The 17929-nt window shown below is 37.5% G+C and overlaps 2 protein-coding genes, 1 long non-coding RNA gene and 1 other non-coding gene across 7 annotated transcripts; 3 read left to right on the forward strand and 1 right to left on the reverse strand.

Annotated features, from left to right (window-relative positions):
- The first annotated feature begins 1629 nt into the window (after positions 1-1629).
- On the forward strand, positions 1630-4383 carry rpl10 (ribosomal protein L10). Of its 2 annotated transcripts, XM_053686049.1 has the most exons (7): positions 1630-1648; positions 1770-1801; positions 2218-2276; positions 3122-3229; positions 3369-3507; positions 3794-3956; positions 4142-4383. In XM_053686049.1, exons 2-7 carry the CDS (start codon positions 1779-1781, stop codon positions 4295-4297), a joined length of 648 nt encoding a protein of 215 aa, XP_053542024.1. In that variant the 5' UTR covers positions 1630-1648; positions 1770-1778; the 3' UTR covers positions 4298-4383.
- LOC124628992 (small nucleolar RNA SNORA70) lies at positions 3537-3671 on the forward strand. Its single transcript, XR_006983825.1, has one exon. It is a non-coding gene; the product is annotated as a small nucleolar RNA SNORA70 (small nucleolar RNA).
- Positions 4384-5046: 663 nt separating the features above from the next.
- Positions 5047-13863, reverse strand: dnase1l1 (deoxyribonuclease I-like 1). 3 transcript variants are annotated; one of them, XM_053686287.1, is made up of 10 exons: positions 12138-12325; positions 11795-11943; positions 10490-10642; positions 10124-10212; positions 9791-9880; positions 9591-9703; positions 6869-6981; positions 6604-6758; positions 6420-6516; positions 5047-6185 (listed from the first exon to the last, which is right to left on the reverse strand). In XM_053686287.1, the coding sequence occupies exons 3-10, from the start codon at positions 10631-10633 to the stop codon at positions 6060-6062; spliced, it is 927 nt and encodes a 308-aa protein (XP_053542262.1). In that variant the 5' UTR covers positions 10634-10642; positions 11795-11943; positions 12138-12325; the 3' UTR covers positions 5047-6059. The 3 variants fall into 3 exon arrangements, with proteins under 3 accessions (XP_053542262.1, XP_017342260.2, XP_017342259.2); XM_017486771.3 differs by lacking the exons at positions 11795-11943; positions 12138-12325 and adding an exon at positions 13614-13863; XM_017486770.3 differs by lacking the exon at positions 11795-11943 and having other exon boundaries at positions 12138-12319.
- Positions 13863-17867, forward strand: LOC108275787 (uncharacterized). Its single transcript, XR_001814763.3, has 4 exons — positions 13863-14023; positions 16763-16862; positions 17157-17291; positions 17475-17867. It is a non-coding gene; the product is annotated as an uncharacterized LOC108275787 (long non-coding RNA).
- Positions 17868-17929: the final 62 nt, after the last annotated feature.

Raw genomic sequence — 17929 nt, forward strand, 5'->3', positions numbered from 1 at the left:
AAGAAAGATAGCAGTGGTGATGATGGAGACACAGTTTCGGTAGATCTGCCATTTAAATTGGCTTTAATCTCAATTTGAGACAGAATATGGACCACCAACTCCAGAGTCATAACATACAATGCCAGAGAGTGGTCCGAGATGCACCACTGTTAGGAAGTAAATGGGACCTTTCAACTAATCATGTGACCTTTGGCAACAGGTTGCACCTGAACTTATTCAGGGGTTTTACAGCAACAGAAGTTAATACTTGTGTACAACTTTTACTTCTGGTAAATGTAATTGACCAAATATTGACTCCTTCCTTTGTCATTTCTGAATAAACAGAGGTTCTAGAAGATGTAAAACATAGCAGCCACCATAGGGGCAAATTTAGCATGAACCTTTAGAGGCTTTAAGAAGAACCAGTTGGTTTTAAGCACGGTGATGTGTGAAGCAGGCCTCAACTTGTCCTAGTCATGGTGGCATATAAATAAGTCATTATTATGTGTAATGAATGTTTAATGAATTTAGATCAGTGATTCTAGTACAATGCCCTAAGATCTGCTATCTTGCAGGATTTCATTCACTCACTCTTCTACAACTGATCAGATAGAAGTTATCAAAACTGTGTGGTTTTCAATGGTTTTCAATTAAATCAGAAATAAAATGTGTATTGCATTTTTTATTCTTAATTACATGTAACAACAATAACAACAACAACAACATAATAATAACAACAACAACAACAACAACAACAACAACAATAATAATAATAATAATAATAATAATGACACTTGAAGGGTGACTTTGGTATGTTGCTGAACATGGGTTTGATTATCTATAGTTTTGTTCGTGTAACCATATTTAATAAAACATTTTGAGAATTGTATTGATTATATGATGTTATTATAATGTTTCTTGTTTGTTTAACATTAAGCAAAACTTATAGCCAAGGGTAAAAAATTAAGAAAGGAATTTCTTTGCGTTCTTTTCAATGCTCATGATTAGGAAAATAATTATTGAAGTAATGTAATTATTAAGAGACTATTTGTAGGACACATTAGCTAAATATATGAGTATAGCAAAGGTTTATTATTATTATTATTATTATTATTATTATTATTATTATTATTATTATTATTATTATTGTAAAGGTTACCGAAGAAGTGATACTTTAAGTGCTACAATCACCTTTCCCCACTACATTTATATTAATTATATAAACAAAACTATTGAAAATTAAAAAGGTACTTTCCCTTGCATTTGGCAACACCGTTAAGCAACAAAATGAGTTGCATGGAGATCGCGTACATATTAGATCTTTTTGCTTTATTATAGTACCTAAAACATTGTTGTGAAAAAGCAGTCTTATTTGTTTATTTATGGTGTATTAAAGCATTCCATTCGCTGGTAATATATATATATATATATATATATATATATAAATATACACACACACACACACACACACACACACACACACACACACACACACATATATATATATATATATATATATATATATATATATATATATATATATATATATATATATATATATTTACACACACACATATTAATCAGCTGTTCTGGACGACGAATGCGGATGTGACGTTTCTTTTACAATATGACGCGGCGGAAAGGCAAGTTACTTCCTTTCCGCCATTAGGTGAGTGCGTGGAAGGATGGTTTTCTCCCGCTCTTGACAAATTTATCGAAAATCTCATTCGATACAAAGTCTTCGTCGCGCTAGTTTTTTATAGAAGTAACCGTTTTTGTATTTGTTTTAGGTTGCAGCCATGGGGCGCCGTCCAGCCCGTTGGTAAGTCTATTTTTCTTTTATGTTCTCTGTAAAGAGCCGCGAGCTGAAAATGGCAGGACGCGCTAACCATGTGCGGTTCCTGGCCTGGCTATAGCGGCTAGCTAGCTAGTAACAGGCGCTCCTGTAACTGATCATACTGAGGACTTGCGAAGAAATACTAGTGAAATTGAGTAGTCATTTGAATAGTCATTGAATTACAACAATATATGGTCTAAATAATTAGTAACTTCTGCGACTTTCAACTAACTATACACATTGTTAGATGGTTAGCAATGGTGTGTTTGATCGTTTCCTCCATGAGTCTGCTTCAGATCAAATGTTTGTCAGCAGTGAAGAAATATGTACGTCCATCTGTTCGTATCCATAGTCCTTTAAACAGTTGAACTGTTTGACTGATCACTGTCTCCTTACCCCAGCTACAGATACTGCAAGAACAAGCCTTACCCCAAGTCCCGTTTCTGTCGAGGTGTACCTGGTAAGGACATCCACTTTTATTGGAATAAGATTTTTTTTTTTTTTTTTTTCCTCCCTCTGGATGATTTAATGTTGTGCATTATCTGGGGATGCAGCCTAAAGTTGTTTCTTCTAACTGTAGAAACAGATCCATCACAATATTTAATACAACAGAAGAAATTTTAGTTCCATTACATTTAAGACCTTCAGAAAAATGCAACAACAAAAAAGGCATGCAATGCAGAGGTGGCTTACCCACGGTAAAACTTATTTTTGTGTTAAATGTAAATAACCCAAAGCAAGATTTTTTTAAAAACACAAGTTCTGGGTCACCTCTCTATGGTTTTAACGTAACATCAACCTTTAAATGATTGATCAATAAATCCTCTACCTGAAACTAACCACAGAAGGGTCATAACTGAATCAAAAGATGAATGAAGACACACTGTTTGCATTTATTTCACAGAAACCACAAAGGAGGATAAATTCCTAATAAGCTGGACATGCATGACTTGAAATAAATATCTATTTATTGATCTGTTTATAATGAAATCTTGCATATTTTGTACAAACTGTTTGTAAATAATCTTTCTGCCTCTTTCCACTCTCCTCCCCCTTTTATCTTTTGGTGTTGATGTATTTTATTTACTTATTTATAGTATGGCACAGCTGTAGAGTACCTGAACCTCATAAAGTGTTTCAGTGTACAATTGTCAGACATTTTGTGAACATGGCAAAGAACCATGAAGCTTTCATGAATAAAATATTCACATTGTGTAGATAATGTAATTAAAAGTTCCTGTACTAGCAGTGGTGTAAACTAAGTTTATGTAACTGTATGATTGCTATTCTCTCTGCTTAACCTAGATCCCAAGATCAGGATCTTTGACTTGGGCAGGAAGAAGGCTAAGGTGGATGAATTCCCCTTGTGTGGTCACATGGTGTCTGATGAGTATGAGCAGCTGTCATCTGAGGGTAAGTGGAGGGATGGTGAAGTTCTAAGAATTTACCTGTATGTACTCAAATTACTCGAAGTTCACCTGACTGTTTTTGCCTTGACAAGTGTCTTGCTGTTACTTTACTAACGCTAAACTGTGTATCTGGCTTTGTGTAGCTCTTGAGGCTGCCCGTATCTGCGCCAACAAATACATGGTGAAGACATGCGGTAAAGATGGTTTCCACATCCGCGTGCGTCTGCACCCTTTCCATGTCATCCGCATCAATAAAATGTTGTCCTGTGCCGGAGCTGATAGGTGAGTTTGGTCAAGCATAAAACTACCAACTGCAGCTTATTAAGCCGACCAGCTTGGTTGCCTATACTGCTCTGGTGTGCAAAAGCTGCAGACAGTGCATCTTTGGTTGTGTATGAGCCCAGCTTGTGAAGTGCTGGGTCCTTTAAGGGACCATTGAGACAAAACCTCACTACAACTGGAAATGTGTACATGTGTGGGTTTTTTTTCTTTCTTTTTTTTCTCCCCATTTTTTTCTTTCTTTTTTTTCTCCACTTGTGATTTTTACTGTCTTGTTTCTTCTCTCCAGGCTCCAGACTGGAATGCGTGGTGCTTTTGGAAAGCCACAGGGCACAGTGGCCCGCGTGCACATCGGACAGGTCATCATGTCTGTGCGCACGAAGGCCCAGAACAAGGAGCATGTTATTGAGGCTTTGAGGAGAGCCAAATTCAAGTTCCCTGGCCGTCAGAAGGTACATCTCATTCTCATAATGGGGTCGATGTTTCATGTTTTATGAAAAAACAGGAATATTGTTTTCATTATGGTCTGAAGCAATTGTTTGGTTTGTATGTGCTGGGATCTTAAAGGGACTGTTGTGAGACTTCTCAATTATGATCTTTGAGCTAAGCTTTAAATTTCCTAATTTTTCTTCTTTAGATCCACATCTCCAAGAAGTATGGCTTCACCAAGTTTAATGCCACTGATTTTGATGACCTGCTGCAGGAGAAGCGTGTGATCCCTGATGGCTGTGGTGTGAAATACGTCCCAAGCCACGGGCCCCTAAGCCGTTGGAAGGCACTGCATGCCAACTAAGCAACTCCCCATACTTTTGGCTGTGTGAGACTGAGCGCTCAGTTATCTGAAGTAGTAAATAAAATCAAACTGTTTTGATTATGAAATGTGGTTTCAGCTTAATTTGTATTTAATACAATTTTATTTTCCATTTTATTCTAGCTCTGAAGACCAGTTGTGGTTGCACCAATAAGTATTAAAATTGTAGTTTGAAGCTAATCAAAGATGTTGGTCAAATTTAATTTGGGTTATGTTGCCCTGCCTAACTTGGCAAATGAACTATGAAAACTTGTAATTCACTGAATGATTTCAGTCTAAAACTGAGTTATTTTTTGTTATTGATTCTTCTGTTCCCTTTTAAGTGAAACTAGCATCATAATGTACTAGGGATCTCCAAATTGTTCTAAAATGTTGGTGCAATCTAGAGATTTCTTCTGCTAGTTTAGGATTAAACAAATGGAAATCGATGTCAACAGCATCAAGAGGGATATTTCCACCACCATCAAGTCTATTGTTAATAGTTATACCATTACAACCAGTGTGGATACATAACCCAATGTGACTACAGCCTTTAAAAGCCTAAATTTGGATATGTATTTGGCATACACAAAATCTGAAAACATTTGTCCTGCTGTTGGAACAGCTTGAATGTGTTTACATGCATGCAAAATTCCAATTATCTAACTTCAACAGATTATTTAATTGGGTGGGTAGTAGGGGCACTATAACAGCTTTAAATAGCCTTAAATTCAATAAATTAGTAGAACCAGAACAATAATAGATGTACCTTTATTGACCCCTTGTAGGGGAAATTCAAAAATCATCTTTTTGTTTTTCTAGGTCAGTGCACAAACTGGAGAGAGAAATAAAGCTTATTTTAAGCAGAATACAGATGCATTAAAGGTAGACAGTGTTTAAGGTCCTTCGACAAAATATCTGCATCCACCAATAGTAGTGAATTATCGTACAATGTCAGTAGCTGAGTACCTGGACAAACTTTGCATTCAACTGGATTGCTATTGGTACTTGGCAAGCAGTGAGCATGTCACTGATGCTTCATGTTCCAGGGTGACAACTTTAGGGGCCAAATCTGCATGACTGAACACCAGGGTAGTCCCCAATGAATGCTGGATGAATTGTTCCCCTGAGATGAACAAAATATCATATTTATTTCCTAAGACTTGGCTATGCTTTCCCTCACCTCAATAACAGCAACAACAAAAAATTATATATATAATCCTGCACAGATTTGACTTAATGCAATATGTAAGCATTTTGTTTTGCCTTGACATGAACAATAAAAGGTGTCCTCTGAATCTGACAAAAGGGTTAGTCTTCCAGTTGTGCAACCTACTGACACTGTAAAGTTGGATATTGCTGTTGAAGGAATCAGCAAATTTTATTTTGTCCAGGTAGCTTTGCTTGTGCCATTTACAAACCTAAATCCCAAAAACCCCAGTAAAGTGGCAAAACAGCTGATCCATTAGCAGCCAGTTATCTTAAATATACTTTTAACCAAAAAGAAGTAAGACTGTGTGTCCTATGATATTCCAGCATAAAATTAAAAACTTTGGCTAAATAAAGTGGTGTGTTTTTGAGTCTTTGATAAACTCGGTTACTACGTACAATCTCCTTGATTTAAAGGGCATGAAAATTTGTATCACGTTATTGACAAGAAATCCAGTACGTTCTTGTGCAGCTTTGGCTTAGATGATATTCATCATGCATAGTTAGCTTCTCTCAAACTTGCTGACTTAAAAAAGTGTCCACTTTCAAAATGGTGTCATTTCAGTTGGAGTAGCATGGGAAGGCCAAGAGTTATTTGGAACAAGATTATGCTTCTCTGCTCACTTCCTGACTTGATCTTCAGGGCCACCTCTACAGGATAGTGGTCACTCACACGTAAAGCCTGTAAGGAAAATGCTCTGCTCTGTGATTTGTCTTCAGCACAGAAACACTAGATATACAGGTTAATGCATTACCCTAGCTGTAATTCAAAAGTGTGTCTCAATGTGATTTTCAAAAACTAAATGTAATCTGAGAAGACACCGTTATGCAGGAAGGAACCACATAATTAAGATAGGTGGTATGAATGTTTATGTGGGTGTGTAAGATAATGATAATAAAACAGAAATGCACTTACCTCTTCCTCCGTGATCCGGTATGCGGTGGCAAAATTAAATGGTTGTGCTGAGAATGGCACTATAGCTCTGAGGAAGGAATCTCCGTGAACGACTATCCTGTACCATCAGAAATCAACACTCCATAAGACACCCTGTTAACAAGCTGGAATATACCATAAAACACTTAAACAGAACAAGGCTTACCTGTCATATGCACAGTCAGTGGTTCCTCTTACTGTAGTGTCCTGTTTGTCATCTATCAGCCAGCTGAAAGCATTGGAGTAGAGTCTTATGTTCTTCCTGTTTTTCTTGGCCACGTATCCACAAGCAGCATTGAAGTCACCAAGGAACATTATGTCCTATAAGAATGGTGGTAATGATGGAAAATATTTGTTGAATATCAAAAACCTTTAATGGTTAAAAAACAAATCAATTTTGTTTAAGCATTTTCTATACCACTGTATCTCACCTCTGTGGTCCACAAATGTCTAACATCCTCAAAGACATCATAGAGTTTATCGATCTCTTTGGTGGCGTTACTAGGTGAGGTGTGCATTGGGATCAGAACGAACTCGCCAATCACTGTAAAACATAACCAATCACAATCCAATCTTTTACAATGAAAATAGAAGAGTACATATTGAGAAATACAATACAGGGTAACTTTTGCTTTTTAGAACTTTAGTGTTCCTTAATAATAAAGCGACCTCAATAATCACCCAATACTACCACCCAATAATATCACCTAAAATCACCCAATAATAGATTTATCGAGTCTAATCTCACTGAGACCTGATTGCAATAAGTTAAGGGTGTAACACAGTGACACTGCTGGTATCGGTATCTATTTAGTGCTCCAAATATGTTTGTACCTGTAGTTCAACCTTAACTACATCACTTGAGTTTATAATTGTTCTCGACTAGAGATGTGTAGGACTGTTTTTTTTTTTTATTATTATTTTTTTTATACCTTCCTGTGGTATTTTCTAACAAATTTAGTTTGTACTATTTCCCAAATTATAAACAAACTAGTAGCCTAATTTGATCAATCTGATCAAGCAGTTACTAAGGACGAATGAAGAACATGGTCTTTGTTTGTCTCTCAAGCTTCACATTGACTTTTGACTTTTTCGTTTGGATCTCAGTCCTGATATACACCTCTAGTCTCAACAATGTCCTGTGAAACCTTTCAGACAAGCAAAAAATTAAATAAAAAGAATAGTACTATTTGTATCTGTCCTGTCATGTAATAAAAATAAGTACACCCCATGGAAACTGTTGGCTTTTTTGACCTATTTGGACAAGCAAACATTTGATCCTCTTTGAAACAGTGCCTATTAATAAAGTTGATACACTCTATCAAATGACACATAAAATTGACATTTTGTAGTAATGTTCACAATTTAAATTAACATAAAACTGATCAGTCATATGGAAAAGGTAAGTAAACCCCTACATTTATCACATTCATCTACATTCAAATCCATAAAATTCAAATCAGGTGTTCAAGATTGGGTGCCAGTGATGAAAGGAGTGCAGGTGGAACCTGTCTTATTTATTCCCCTCTCATATCTAGTGTCTGGTGTTCCCTTTGCTATTGATGTGTGTCGTGTCATCATGCCAAGAGCTAAAGAGCTCTGTGCGTCCTTCAAAAAAAATGTTGTAGATGCCTATGAGTCTGGCAAGGGATTTAAAAAGATCTCCAGATTATTTGAACTACATCATTCCACTGTAAGGAAAATCATTTACAAATGGTGCAGACTTCAAACGACTGCCAATTTGTCCAGGACTGGTCGTCCCAGCAATTTCAGCCCTAGAGCAGGCAAAAAGAAGTCTCCAAGAACCCTAAAATTTAATCATAGGATCTGCTAGTAAGTCTTGCAACTGTTGGTGTCAAAGTGCATGCTTCTACAATCAGAAAGAGATTACACAAATTTGACCTGCATGGGAGGTGTGCCAGGAAAAAGCCTTTGCAAGACTACAGTTTACCAATGAGCATATAGACAAAGACCAGGTCTTTTGGAATAATGTGCTCTGGACAGACGAATCAAAGATCGAGCTGTTTGGCCACAGTAACAGCAGACATGTTTGGCACAGACCAAAGACAGCTTTTCAGGAGAAGCACCTCATACCAACTGTGAAGCACGGTGGTGGAAATGCTATGGTTTGGGGTTGCTTCGCTGCCTTAAGGAATGGACAGCTTTCATTCATTGAATCAATTATGGATTCTGCATCATATCAAAGAGTACTTGAAGATAATGTGAGGCCATCTGTTAGAAAGTTGAAGTTGAACTGAAAGTGGACTTTTTAACAGGATAATGATCCTAAGCACACTAGCAAATCCACCAAGGAATGGCTCAAAAAGAAGAAATGGAGTGTTATGGAATGGCCTAGTCCAGTGGTTTTCAAAGTGGGGGCCGTCAGGGGGCGCCCGAGGGGCCTGAACAATTTGTGTGAAAAATAAATAAAAACATGATTTTTTCTTTCACACTCTGACAACCACACACACACACACACACACACACACATACACACACACACACACACAATCAATTCCTAATGTAATGTAAAGATGTAAGATGTAATTATTAATAAAAAAAAAAGGGGGATATATTCAGAAGTCTGTATTTTAATGTGTTTTACAGACATATTGCAAAAGGGGGGCCTCGGTCAAATGTTAATGCCATTTGGGGGGTCTTACCCTGGAAAAATTTGGGAACCCCTGGCCTAGTCAAAGCCTGGATTTGAATCTCATTGAAATGTTGTGGGGGGAACTTAAAACGGGCAGTACATGCAAGAAAATCCGCAAACATCTTGCAACTGCAAGAATATTGCATGCAACAGTGCTGAAAAAGTATAGCAAGCCTGGTGGACAATTATACAAAATGACTACAAGAAGTTATTTCTGCTAAAGGGGGCAATACTAGCTTCTATGGGTATACTTACTTTTTCCACAGATGAATAACACATCTATTGATATTTCTGTTGAATAAATGATTGAAATAGGCACTGTTTCAAAGATGATCAAATGTTTGCTTTTCCAAAAATGTCAAAAAAGCCAACAAATTCTATGGGGTGTATTTATTTTTTCACATGACTGTATTTGTATCAAATGAGAACACATTATCTGTTGATTCTGAAAAATGTATTCATAATCAGTTACGTTCCTACTAGTGATAATTTCATGTTACCTGTTTTAGGTGCTCGGAAGTGCACTACAAAAGGCTCCCTGGCAAAAGCATCCTCATCTCCTTTCTGTGTGTCTGGGTACTGATACTGGTTTATTAACCTGACTGAGTCAGTCCTGTAGGAGAGAACAGGAAATGATGGAGCACCAGTTCTAGTATTCACTGTCAGTAGGATTTTTTTTTAAATATTAACTCATTCATACCTGAACACAAAAACATATTGCTCTTGATATGTTTGTGTCCTGCCAAGACGTTCACTGGACACATAGTCATACTGGTGACCCCTTTCATAGCTGGAAAAGAAGAGGTGATGTTATTGATTACATTTGTTATGTGGTTATTCACAGTAAGTAGAGTGTTTGACAGTAGGGAACAGATCACACTCTGTGTATGAGAAAAACTGCAAAAACTGCTCATCTTCAATATATTATTATTCCAAGAAATAATTTGTGTGTAGGATATGCAGATTGCAGGATGTCTATCACATGTGGGTTGGGTTATCTAAATGACTGGAGGTGTAATGAGGGTAATGTTACTCATTGAGTCTATTAAGCAGACGTGGAACGGCTGTTTTCTTCTGATCTCTGACTTCTTGAAGCAAACACACATCACAGCGTGACACAATCTGATCAAAAATAAAATCAAAATGTAAATTTTAATCTAAAGAAGTTAACTGGCTTTTTAACATAATTGGCACTGTATTCAGCCATTAGAAAATCACTGACTGTACTAACAATCTGTATTCATATCTAAAGTACATTACAAGAATAAATAACATAGTTTCATTTAATTTGATTATATTGTTACTATTTGGGTTCCATCTTATGAAATGCCCACTAATGTGATATTTTAAGGCATTAAACATTCACACTTGACATCACTTTCTGTAAAATCCTCCTTACCTGTGTTAAGATGTGCAAAACTGTGCTGTCTGTTGCTTTTGAGTCTCCAAAACTCTGAACATTGAAGGCACAAATCTTGAATGCATGGCAGGCCAGTGGTCCAGAGAGGCAGACTAAAAGGAGCAGGGAATGAGGAAGAATCATAGTGGACCCCTGGAGAGAGCGAGAGAGAGTGAGAGTGAGAGAGAGAGAGAGAGAAATTTCTGCTTTGCTGTTGTTTCCCTTATTCTTTAGGTAACTAGTCTTATGCTTGTGGTTACAGTGGAAGGAGAAGTAATACTGAAACAAATACCAAAAGAACTAAAGTCATGTGATTATGATATGACTGCATGGTGTAAAACATAGAACAGAATACATCCTACATGGATTTCCTCCAGGGTTCTTCGGTTTCTCAAAAACATGTCAGTAGGTTAACTGGCTACAGTAAAACAAAATTATTGTACACTTTTGTGTATATTTACTCACAAGCAGCCCTGCTGTTATGAGAGCCTAATCCAGATGGCGACTCAGGGATCCATTAATGTGTGGAAGTCATATTTGATGAAGATTAATATATTTAAGCAATATCACACAAGTGCGAGTACACAAGAAATTGATTACCTACAGCGACTGACAGCCATGATGATATTTAGTATAACCACACAACTGCGAGGGCGATACTGCTTTTATACAACAAGAAACTAATATCAAGTAAGTGACATTTTGGACACAATATGGCCAAATGTTCTGTATATTTTTGCTCCGCTAGTGGAAATAGGTCCTGAAGAAGCCACACTCAATAGCTAGCTCACACTGATTTGTACATTCACGTTAAGGGTGCTTCTGGTGAAATTTGTGTCCCTTCTTCCTTTTTATCTTCAACTGACAAGCTTTCATATTTTAAGCCAAAAGAATGATGTATACCAATAATAAAACCTGCTTTACTAAACCTATTTTTAAGCAAAGATTAAGCGTGACACACTATAAAAACCATCATGCCATCACCCGACCCATTTGTTGCGAAATTTCCGTTATTGTTGAATTATCAAGTTAAAGGTTAAATGTTATAGATAAAGTCAGCTTTGCAAAGTTTGCTCTCACGACCACACTCAACTGTTATTTACGACACTGTCTTAATAGCAGCGTGTATGTGTAGCCTATGTAATTGGCTGATTATGACTGTACGTCATGGCATTAAGTATTTTGTTAGTCAACTTCTACTCTTCATTTATAGTCAGTATCCATGGTAAAACTAAATTCATTTACAAAATTATTTGAAACACACAGTGAAACTCTTGGAACGCCATCATGTATAATGGTACTTACAGGCTACACATTACAAGATATGCAGTCTTATCTGGCAGACAGATCTCATTATCCTACAGCTTCACTTCAGGCATTGGTGATTAAAAACACAGTTTAGTTCCAAACTTTGTCTCTCTTTCTCTCACAACCCACTCTGCTTTGAAGCATCTCTGAATAGACAGGACAGGAGATTGCAGAAGTAAGAACATGATGGCAACATTGACCATCTGTTGTTTTTTCTGCCTTCATAAACCTCACGAACAACAACAACCGTTTGCCCCTGTTGTACATGAGAAGACATAGGAGAGAAGTACTGAGTCAAAACAAAGAAAGACAGCTAAACAATATAAAGAGTATAAAATACCTGACAGCTGAAGGGGTTTCAACGGTTTTGGGAAGTTCTGAAGAAAGCTTTACTTCCGGAGAAGCGGGTTTTTTTTAAAGTCGTGTTGAGTGAAAGAGGATCCACCCTTTGCAGGCTTTAGACACAGAGGGAGGAGCATTGCTTCTAAAACCGGCCACTGCTGTGGTACTGCTTCTATTCATTAGAGACATATGACACAAACCCCATAGCCTCCCAGTGGAAACAGTAAATCAGTGTTATGTAACGTTTATTGTCAAGCTAACTTTATACCAGGCTGCTATATGACCAGCTTCTTCGTCGTTTTGTTGCATTGCTTATGAAGAAAACACACTGATGATACCAAAATAATACTGTATAGCATATGTGACATGTATTCTGAATTTTCTTCCCGTCTGTCATCTTATTTACACGTGGAGAACAGGCGATATTATCCTTTTCGCTACAGCAGTCTGAAGAGATGGTGTTACAGTAAAGTGGGTCGCTACATTTGAGTGCTGAACCACTTTTACCTCAGACTTGAACAAACGTCGTAAAATACTTAGAAAACCATTTGTGATTATTGTTTATTTATGCGGGTTAGTAGTTTTACCCGGTTTATAGTTAATCAGTTAAGTCAGTAGTTCTTTCACTAAAAAAAACACAGACAGTACTGGGGACTCGGTGTATTTAATTGCTTTACAAATAGAATATGCATAATAAATGGAAAAACTCCGCGTTCCCTCTCCCTCTGTATTTTCTTTTTGATGGGGGGGGGGGCTTAGCCTGCCATTTATCTAGCTGCCAATACAGACCAGTGTTGCCAACTTAGTGACTTTTCAGACCCCTTTAGCCACTTTTTTGCAAAACAAAAAAGCGCCTAGAGAAAAATCTAGTGATTTTTTGGACACACCTTAGCAACTTTCCAAATGTCGTCAGTACTGTCCTGCAAGCGCGAGGTCTTGCTTTCCCGCTGCACTCACACCTCTCTCTGCGTCTGCTCTGTTCAGTGAGGGGTTGAGAGCCGGAGATTTAACAATGTCATGGATAACGAGACGCAGACCTTCCTCCCAATTTACATCATTCTTATGCGAATGTTTTTAGAACGCAAGACGAATGTAATACAACATGTTTTATATGTAAAATAGTCCACGTTATTACAGCCTAGTTCTCATGTTCAAAGTAGTTACAGTGTTCGGAAACATTTTTGATAATTCATATTCCATACCTGTCCGTTAAAAAGTTTTATAAAAGTTATTTTAAAAAATCATAAAAGTTATGAAAAGTAATTTAAAAAAGTACAAAAACACAAAAGCAAACAACAACAACAACAAAACAAAACCTATCCATCTGTCTCTCTATCACATGATGGGGAGGCTTGGGAGGGCTTTAGTTACAAAAGGTTGAGAAGCTCTGAGTTAAGTGATAGAGTTTGATATTACTGGAAGCATTGGCAACCCTGAGAGCTAGTGAGGAGCTAGTGACAGGTGAATTATTTACCTGGTTAGGAGGCTTTGCACTGGGACAACTAGAGAAATAGTTTTGTTATGACGAGCTGGGACTTTGTCCAGACTTGTTACTGCCTCAGAGCTGATAAACAGACTGTAATTACAGGTAGCTGGTTCAAGTCACTTCAAATTCCAGTCCTTCTTTGTTCCGATAATAAGAGAATTCTGTCTGTAAGTCTTTCTTTTCTGAAGCGTTACAGGCGTATTTCCTGCCTGTGGGTTTAATCCATTGCCTCTGCTTTCTTTGTAGAAATGCTGCTCCTGCCAGGTGTTGTGTCGAACTCAGTCTCTCTGTCGGGATAGGCTTCACCTAGCCCCGCCACCGCCCCCGCTGAGACCGCGAAAAAAATTGCGCGTGAACAAAAAAACTCGCGGCCGAGATGCTGTGCTCGTACCAGTGAGGTATTATGCAAAGCCCTAAGGCTCAAGACTAGCGTTTTTAACTCCCTTTATATCTGCAAAATGTTGTATTCCTGAAGGGAAGGACATATTTCATGACTGTCTATTTATATTTTAGTAACAAAACTTTTTGTCGCGTTTTTATGTCTTTATTAACACAGTCACCTACTGCAGTTGTTTTCAAAGTGGGGGCCGGCCCCCTTGGGGGCCGCCAGGGGGCGCCCGGGGGCCTAAAAAATTTGGTGTGAAAAATAAATAAATACATGATTTTCTCTTTCTCACTCTCAACCACACACACACAATCAATTCCTAATCTAATGTAATGTAAAGATGCAAAATGTAATTATTAATAAAAAAAGGAGGGATATATTCAGAAGTCTGTATTTTTAATGTGTTTTAAAGACATCTTGCAAAAGGGGGGCCTTGGTCAAATGTTAATGCCATTTGGGGGGCCTTGCCCTTGAAAAGTTTGGGAACCACTGACCTACTGTACACAATCACCTACTGTATAGGCCGGAGGCCCATGTGCACTTGCGGCCCAAGCGTGGGGAAGAAAAAACATTTTTCTTTTCTTTCTTTCTTTTTTTGACATTGCCGAAAATGCAGGGCAATTTCTGGTTGGGGCACACAAGATTAAAAAAGATGCGTTCCACCCAATGTCTACCCAAAGTGCAGCGCCTGAGAGTAGCTTTTAACATGTGCGACCCAATTTCAAATCTGCCTAATGCTGAACTCTCTCTTCTCCCTTTACCATCAGATCGGATAGGCATTTATTTTCAATAAAAATGAAGAAAATATTTTTAAATGTTTAATAATAAAGTATTTATCGGTTAGGCGTAGTTGTAGGGAGGGCTTTATTGTCCCAATAAGTTGGCATCTATTTAATCATTTTAATAAATATATTCATTTACTCTCTATGTTATTACTGCATCATGTTAATGTATAACAATACTAAGGTGTGAATAGAATCTGCCACTATTGATAAGTATAAATAGCATTTAACAAACAACTATTTGCATTTATTGCAAAGAACTGTTACTTTTATATAGTGTAAATAGCATATCACTAAGAAAATGCTGGTATTGTTACTTAGTATAAATAGTATGTTTGTGTGTGTGAGTTACACTACGCAGGGAAATGTCTCGATATTGTTGCTGTTGGTTCAGGAAACCATTGTTGCAATCATGTTGTGTAAATCCTGTTAGTTAGGTGTAAATCTAAAGTAAATCCCTTAGGATTTTTTTTAGTGATCACTTGGGAAATTTCATACACTGGTGCTGCACTAATCTTGCAGGGGTTTGGTGGCCAAAGGTCACACTAAAGAGACCTTGTAGTTGAAATTGGGATTCTTGGCCAAGGTCATATAACCTAACTTTGTAAATAGGATAATTGACCTTGGTACTTTAAATGAAGGTGAGGCTGCAGAGGTATTCTTACAGTACTGTTTAGACTGGATGATGCTCAGACCAACTGTTCATACAGGATATGTCTTGGCAGAGGCAGGCTCACTGGAGGGTGGATGCCATCACCATGGTCTACAGCTGGGCTGGACGCCCTGCTGTTAGATGCTACTGTACAAATAGCGTCTAAAACAGACCAAGCTATACAAGAAATACACTAATAGGCTTGCCGAAACACTAAGGACACAGTTTATCTGTCTCTTTTGAGTTTCAAACATGCTTTAGTTCAAATAGCCTGCCAGTGTTAATATGGAAATGAGATCAATTTCCTCATTTCCCCTGCTTTACATAATGACACTGAATATCATTTGAGAATGAAAAAGAAAAACTTTAAACAAACTTCTGTAGAGTAAATTTGTCATGCAGAGTAAACATGCAGATGAGCATATAATGCACATCTTAAACGTGCAAGAAATGCATTATGTAATCACCTGTTAAAATTATATCATCCATATTTACTATATAGTATCCTCAAAAGACCTTGCTAAACTCTGTCATTCCTTATATATCAGTTTGAGCATCAGAATCATGCTGAAACAATTAATTCAATCATCAACATATTTGTCCAGGTCAGAGTCACAGTAGTCTCACAAGTCAGACTTTTAGCTAAATCATTAAAAGGCATGATTTCAACTTACCATTGCAGTCATTTGTCAAGCCTTAGGTTGTTACTATTCCTTATATGTCAGTTTGAGCATCTGAATCGTGCTGAAACACTTAATTCATCCAATTTATTTATCCTGGTCAGAGTTGCACAGGCCAGCTAAAATGCTAATACAAATACTAAATAATAAATATGCTAAATAAGTATGCTTTTAAAAAAGCTAAGTATACACACAAAGTTTATATGCATACGTACAAAATAAGTATGCAGACTAAAATTTTAGAGATGGGAGAAAACTAGAGAACCAGTAGGAAATCCACACAAGCCCAGTGTCTCCTAATGGAATTGAGGACAGAATTTGCTCATACACTGCACATCTTGATACAGGAAAATTCTTAAATGTGCCAAATGTACATTAAAGCTAACAATTTTAACTCTAATTAAAATGTTAATAATAGTAATAATAATAATAATAATAATAATAATAATATAGTGCTGTTTTAACAAGAGACAGTGTGCTGTAGTGTGATTCAGCACTGTTCAAAGAGTTTAATAGAAAAAAGACCAGACCTCCTTCATTGGGACTGACAGGCTCAAAGTTAACTAAATTAGGCATAAAGTCTCTAACATTCGTGTTCTGATAAAGCCTCTAACAGCAGTGTCTCGATTGTGTTATAGGTTTATCACACACTTCAAGTCCCGCCAGGCGCGCGAGGCTGAAATCAAGACAACTGCAAAGGAGGTCAACAGCAAGTAGGTGCATGAGAGCCAAGAGCAGGTATACACACACACACACACACACACACACACACACACACACACACGCGCCCGCACGTACGCATGCGTGCACACACACACACACACACACATACACATAGAGTAGATGTTTTGGATGTCGAGCGTTTGCATACATTGTTCTTACCTTTTGAAACCATCATCAATGCAAAGGTCACTGACAATTAAATAATCCATAAAATGCTTTCATTTCCTTATAACATGTGTCCACAGATTTTCCTCATGATTAGCCACATTAGTAGTTTATCCTAATGAGTCTCCCCACTGTCTTCTACAGGTGATGAGGGTCAATGGCTGCTCTAAAGAGGCTTCCCTCTCCAGTCAGGGGACACAGGCTGCCGAAAAGCCTGTGCTGATCCATCATCAACCTGCATAACCTTCTGGCAAAGTCACGGATGCTATTACGATGCAGGTACAAACTAAAATAATTATAAAGCCTTTAGTTTCAATATCATCAGCTTCTAACTACAGACCCAATCTTCTTCTCTTAAGCTACTCCAGCTAGTTAAAGTTACAACAAAAGATTCTTGCTAGCTCATTAGTGTAACTAACTGAAAGAAGGTTAAACAAATGTGTAAATGACTGTGCGTTACAGGCTCAGAATCCCACTGGAAATAACACAAGCATCCAGGAAGTCAAGCCTCGCCCAAGAACACACAGGGCTACGCAGAACTTCCAGCTGTAGAGTGAGTCACATCTGTCTGTTTGTATATCAGTGTGGCACAGTGTGTCCTCCAAACTCTCCACGGCTGCTTCACAAACCACATCCCACTCTACTAATGGGGTGTGTTATCTTGCTAGATTAGGGTTTAGCAGAATATTACTGAATTTGTCCTGTGGCTACAACCCAAACTGCTAGTATACAACAACAAAAAAAGGTGTCAAAACAGATTCCTTTTAGGAGTTAGCATTAGCCTGCTACTTAGCTACCTGACCATTTCCTGTGCCTGTGTTAAAAACGGCATCCTGCTTCTATGCTATGCTGCAATATTATTTATATGTGATTGTATATGTAATGTATATGTAAAATGTGTCATAATTTCCTGAAAA

The sequence above is a fragment of the Ictalurus punctatus genome, chromosome 15 (genome assembly GCF_001660625.3).
Source record: "Ictalurus punctatus breed USDA103 chromosome 15, Coco_2.0, whole genome shotgun sequence".
NCBI classification, from domain to species: Eukaryota; Metazoa; Chordata; class Actinopteri; order Siluriformes; family Ictaluridae; genus Ictalurus; species Ictalurus punctatus.

Coding starts and splice junctions, on each gene's coding strand:
- rpl10 (XM_053686049.1), top strand. CDS start 1,779: ATGGGGCGCCGTCCAGCCCGTTG. Junction 3,230..3,368: donor TGAGCAGCTGTCATCTGAGG/GTAAGTGGAGGG, acceptor GGCTTTGTGTAG/CTCTTGAGGCTGCCCGTATC. Junction 3,508..3,793: donor TCCTGTGCCGGAGCTGATAG/GTGAGTTTGGTC, acceptor TCTTCTCTCCAG/GCTCCAGACTGGAATGCGTG.
- dnase1l1 (XM_017486771.3), bottom strand. CDS start 10,633: ATGATTCTTCCTCATTCCCTGCTCCTTTTAGTCTGCCTCTCTGGACCA. Junction 9,881..10,123: donor CTGCTTAATAGACTCAATGA/GTAACATTACCC, acceptor CTTCTTTTCCAG/CTATGAAAGGGGTCACCAGT. Junction 6,759..6,868: donor GACATTTGTGGACCACAGAG/GTGAGATACAGT, acceptor CCATTCTTATAG/GACATAATGTTCCTTGGTGA.